Source organism: Oncorhynchus tshawytscha, linkage group LG08, assembly GCF_018296145.1.
Source record: "Oncorhynchus tshawytscha isolate Ot180627B linkage group LG08, Otsh_v2.0, whole genome shotgun sequence".
In the NCBI taxonomy this organism is placed as follows: Eukaryota; Metazoa; Chordata; class Actinopteri; order Salmoniformes; family Salmonidae; genus Oncorhynchus; species Oncorhynchus tshawytscha.
The window spans coordinates 58,462,714-58,468,150 of NC_056436.1; the positions used below are offsets into that span (position 1 = coordinate 58,462,714).

At 48.7% G+C, this 5,437-nt stretch overlaps 1 protein-coding gene across 3 annotated transcripts in view; it reads left to right on the forward strand.

Annotated features, from left to right (window-relative positions):
- The first annotated feature begins 326 nt into the window (after positions 1–326).
- Positions 327–5,437, forward strand: part of LOC112256239 (protocadherin-10) — a 12,722-nt gene continuing 7,611 nt past the window's right edge. For 2 of the 3 annotated variants that reach the window (XM_042325695.1, XM_024429336.2), the window contains exons 1-3: positions 327–3,312; positions 4,308–4,366; positions 4,735–4,841. In XM_042325695.1, coding sequence (XP_042181629.1) covers positions 811–3,312; positions 4,308–4,366; positions 4,735–4,841 — 2,668 coding nt within the window. In that variant the 5' untranslated portion in view covers positions 327–810. The remainder of the gene's footprint in view (positions 3,313–4,307; positions 4,367–4,734; positions 4,842–5,437) is intronic. The other variant, XM_024429338.2, reaches the window with a different exon arrangement.

The following is a 5,437-nucleotide window of genomic DNA, read 5'->3' on the forward strand; positions in this document are numbered from 1 at the left end:
CTACACATCAATCAATGACAATCATCTAATTATTAATTATTGTGTTCCGTTTTCCTACAAAACAAGAAATGGTGCGTTGTGGTTTTGTTAAAAACAATAAAACCCCAAACTTCCTCCCCTCTTTCAAATGTATCTTCCTCGTTAGGTATTCAGCTCGAACCAGCAACTAGGCGGGGAGCGTCACATCACATAGAGCGCTGTCCACTGTTAACAGACGTCCCAAACGTCCAATGGGGAGTGAGCTCTGCTGGTTCCCGAAGATCCCGTTGGCTGGTAGAGTAGGTGCGCTACGGAAAAAGCGAATAGTTGAGTGAACAGCATTCAGTTGTCGGAGAGGAGACCGCAGCAGTGTGTGCGCTATAGGGAGCAGATATCACTGAGAGAGAGAAAGTCAGTGGCTGTTTGAGAATAGGCATAATTAGAAAAAGCTCATGACAAAATCCATCGATTACGTGCATGGTACGGATTATGATGTTTTAAAATTGATATATGCATTTAGAGGAATCTCCTCATCACTTAAATAGCACTCCACATCATTGGAATGTGCACTGCTGCCATAAACGGACGCGTCTGAAGTAGCCCAGAGCTTGTTGATTTGGCAGTGAAGACAGGCTTTTGGGTGTAATCAGACCTGCATTAACCATCACAAACAAGATGGTCCACGGTAGACGGGACTACTAAAAGACCAATTTTTTTCTCCCAAAAGCCTTATACATTTTGGGGACTTTCCTTGGACTAATGGTAATGGGAATTGACGCGTTAAATAAAAAAGGATAAGATTTTTTTCCAAAGTACACTTGTTCTTTGGCGATGATTGTGCTATTCCTTCTTCTGTGTATTACGAATGGAGTGGTCTCGCAGATACGCTACTCTGTGCCGGAGGAGGCGGATCACGGCACCTTCGTGGGGAATATCGCCGAGGACCTTGGACTGGACATGACCAAAATCGCCTCGCGGCGCTTCCAGGTGGTGCCTAGCTCGCGGACGCCGTACCTAGAAGTGAACATGGAGAACGGGATTCTGTTCGTCAACGAAAGAATTGACCGGGAGCAGATCTGTAAGCAGAGTGCCAGCTGCCTATTACACCTTGAAGTGTTTCTGGAGAACCCACTCGAGCTGTTCCGCGTGGAGATAGAGGTCGTGGATATAAATGACAATCCGCCCAGCTTCCCCGAGACCGACATCACCGTGGAGATTTCAGAGAGCGCTACCCCCGGTACCCGGTTCCCTCTTGAGAGTGCATTCGATCCGGACGTGGGCTCCAATGCGCTGCGCACATACGACATCACCACCAATAACTACTTCTACCTGGATGTGCAGACGCAGACCGACGGGAACAAATTCGCAGAGCTGGTGCTGGAGAAGCCCCTGGACAGGGAGCAGCAGGCGGCCCACAGGTACGTGCTAACTGCGGTGGACGGGGGGCAGCCTCCACGGACAGGCACTGCTCTGCTGGTGGTCAAAGTGCTGGATTCTAACGACAACGTGCCCGTGTTTGACCAGCCGGTGTATTCGGTGAGCCTTCAGGAGAACGCACCGGTGGGGACCCTCGTTATCCAACTGAACGCCACCGACTTGGACGAGGGGCAGAACGGGGAGATAGTGTATTCATTCAGCAACCACATATCCAGCCGCGTCAAGGATCTGTTCGCCATAGATGCGCGCACTGGACGCATCGAGGTGTGCGGCGAGGTGGATTTTGAGGAGAGCAGTTTATATCAAATATTCGTTCAGGCGAAAGATCTTGGACCCAATGCCGTGGCTGCACACTGTAAAGTCCTGGTGAAAGTGACAGACGTAAATGACAATGCTCCTGAGATCACCTTTAGCACCGTGACTGAGTCGGTGAGCGAGAGGGCAGCCCCAGGAACCGTTATAGCCCTGCTGAGCGTGACGGACAAAGATGCCGAGGAAAACGGAAAGATTCATGTTGAAATCCTCGGCGATGTCCCGTTCAAACTCAAACCCTCCTTCAGGAACTATTTCACCATTGTAACAGACGGACCTCTAAATAGGGAGAATGCCGACTCTTATTCAGTGACTGTAGTTGCCAAGGATACAGGGACCCCTTCCCTCGCAACCAGTAAATCAATCAAAGTGCAAGTCTCGGATGAAAATGACAATGCGCCAACGTTTACGCAGCCCATATATGATGTGTATGTGACTGAAAACAATGTGCCAGGTGCTTATATCCACGCTGTGACCGCTCTGGACCCAGACGTTGGACAGAACGCTCTCATTAGTTACTCCATAATGGATTGTGATATTCAGGGTATGTCTGTGAAAACATATGTGTCAATCAATGAGGAAACGGGCTACCTTTACGCACTCAGATCATTCGATTACGAGCAGCTTAAAGACTTCACTTTCATGGTTAAGGCGAAAGATGCAGGTAGCCCCGAGCTCTCCTCGAACGCCACGGTCAAAGTGATCATCGTAGACCAGAATGACAACCCTCCCTCAGTCATTGCTCCTCTGGGTAAAAATGGCACTGCGAGAGAGCCGCTGCCCCGCTCCGCAGAGCCTGGCTACCTGGTGACCCGTATCGTCGCCATGGACGCAGATGACGGCGAGAACGCACGGCTCTCCTACAGCATCCAGAGGGGGAACGAGAACGGCATGTTCCGTATGGACTGGAGGACAGGAGAGCTGCGCACTGCCCGGCGCGTCTCAACCAAGCGGGACCCCAACCAGATGTATGACCTGTTGATAGAGGTGAGGGACCACGGCCAGCCACCCCTCTCCTCCACCGCCAGTGTGTTCGTGGTGCTGGTGGACAGCGTGGTGGAGGACCACCGGGAGAGGGGCACCGCCAAGTCCAAGGAGACCACTCTGGACCTCACCCTCATCCTCATCATCGCCCTGGGCTCTGTCTCCTTCATCTTCCTCCTGGCTATGATCGTGCTGGCGGTGCGCTGCCAGAAGGACAAAAAGCTAAATATCTACACGTGCCTCACCAGTGATTGTTGCCTCGGGTGCGCCACATGCTGCAGCAGGCATGCGCGAGCCCGCAAGAAAAAGCTCAGCAAGTCTGATATCATGCTGGTGCAGAGCGCCAACGTCACCGGGGCCGGTACAGCCCAGGTGCCAGTGGAAGAGTCCGGGAGCTTCGGCTCTCACCACCAAAACCAGAACTATTGCTACCAGGTATGTCTGACTCCGGAGTCTGCCAAAACCGACCTCATGTTCCTAAAGCCGTGTAGCCCATCTAGGAGCACAGACACCGAACACAACCCGTGCGGGGCCATAGTGACAGGGTACACTGACCAGCAACCTGACATCATATCAAACGGCAGCATTTTATCAAGCGAGGTAAGAGTCCTCTCATACCTTCGAACCCCCCAAAACCCACAGCATGTAATTGCTATCAGTATATTGCATATAGATTGAGATAACCGCAAACATATGCATGTTTAAAAACATTCTCACTGCTGCTATTAGTAGGTAGATAAAATGTAATAAAAAATAAGATGCATTACGCATTGCCAGGGAATTTATTTAATTAAGCATCCCTAAAAATGACGATAACTTCCTGTATGTTGCATCACCCCCTTGTTTAAACAGAGTCCTCTACAAATATGTTTGTTATTTCCCATAATACATAATCCTGCATATCCTGCCATTAATTTCCGGATCGGCAATTCAACCGAACATGATTGCTAGTTGCTGACATGTTGCGGTTGGCAGTCCTGCGGGAGATAGATTATCAATGCAATACTAATGATTGCATGTTTATGTTCTGCTCAGAAGTGATTTTGAAGTAGGCTGGGTTTGGAATAAGATAAGCATAAATGAGGCTAATATATGGGTGCCTTGAAGGCTGGTGTGTGTGTGTGTGTTTCTGTTGTCTGCGCAATGACCATGTCCCCTGTGAGAACACACACATTACGCACACCAGTCACGATCGTGCTGAGTCGCACTAAAACAAAGATCCGTCTATAGTTGCGCCAGCCTGAATAGGTGCACCACTTAATTTTCTCCCTGGCAGTAGGTATATCTATCTATGCTCTCGGGTAGGAGGCCTAAAACGGCACCTCTCAAAATATAGGCCTAGATGAGAACATCACTTCAAATCTAACATCAAATATCAATAAGATATAATATATTCCTCTCTTATTCCGAGGGGTTGGGCTAAATGCGGAAGACGCATTTCAGTTGAATACATTCTCTTGAACAATTGACTAGGTATCCCCCTTTCCCTTTACCAGGTGTAATTGTTGTTACTTTGTGTTCTCATGAACATCCTGTTTTGATTATCAAATACCACCACGCCCCAAATACAGGAATGTCCCGCCTATCTCTTTCAGACCAAACATCAGCGAGCGGAACTCAGTTACCTGGTGGACAGACCTCGGCGTGTGAACAGGTAAGGAGCACTAAGCACGCATGCCTGGTGCCCTGCGAGTGATGTGATTGAGAGTGTTGTTTAGAGTGGCCATTCAATGCCAGAGGGGAGGGACTCTACCAACCACAAAAGCATGCCACCAAGACTCAATACCTAGGAATGGTTTCCATTCTGGCGCTGTCCACCTGGCAATACAGTCCCAATCAAGTATGATGATAATGAAGTGCAGGATAATGAATGATGATGACGATTGTGATATTGACATTGCGCTATTTTTTTGACAACTTTTTATTTGTATTATTTTTTACATACGTTTGAAAATAAATGAGGCCTACCACTATCTTCAATACACTTCAATGTTCTTTCTTCTTCCCCTATTCTGTGCCCAGTTCGGCTTTCCAAGAAGCGGATCTCGTTAGCTCGAAAGACAGTGGTCACGGTGACAGCGAACAGGGCGACAGTGACCATGACGCCACCAATCGAGGTCACTCTACCGGTATGTTCATCCACCACCGTCCCCTTGTTAGTTCTTGGCTGGTTGTGCGGCTTGTTGCTCTTTCGTCATCCAGCTCCGGGGGCTGCGGTTTCTCTGTTAACACCACTGCTCTCTTCCCATTGTGGTGCTGAAATGTAAGCGACTCATTATGAGCTGCGCGAATATCGGCTGCTTTCAGAGTTCCAGACTAGTCGTGTCATACTCATTCTGTCCATCTCAGATATTGAAAATGTGCCTAGGACTTATGAAATATTGCCTATAGTGTTTTTCTAACTCTTCTGGTTTAGACAACTATAATAGTGGACTGTTTTTCGTACATTTTAGTCGTCCTGTGAACACGTGAATTCGCTCTCCTGGCTGTAGCTCAATCTCGTTAATGTTTTGAGACAATGACGATTTAAGCCTGTTGTTAGTAAAAATGCAAGGTCGTTAATGAGGGTGGGTCCGCTGCTAGGGACCACATGACGGAAACGTGACGGAATTCATAACGAGGACCGGTTGGCTTGTCATTGAGCGGTGCGGTGTGGTATGGGAACGGGACCAAATAAGTTGCGGGCGCAGACAAACAAACGAGTCATTAATTGACTGCGCTGGGT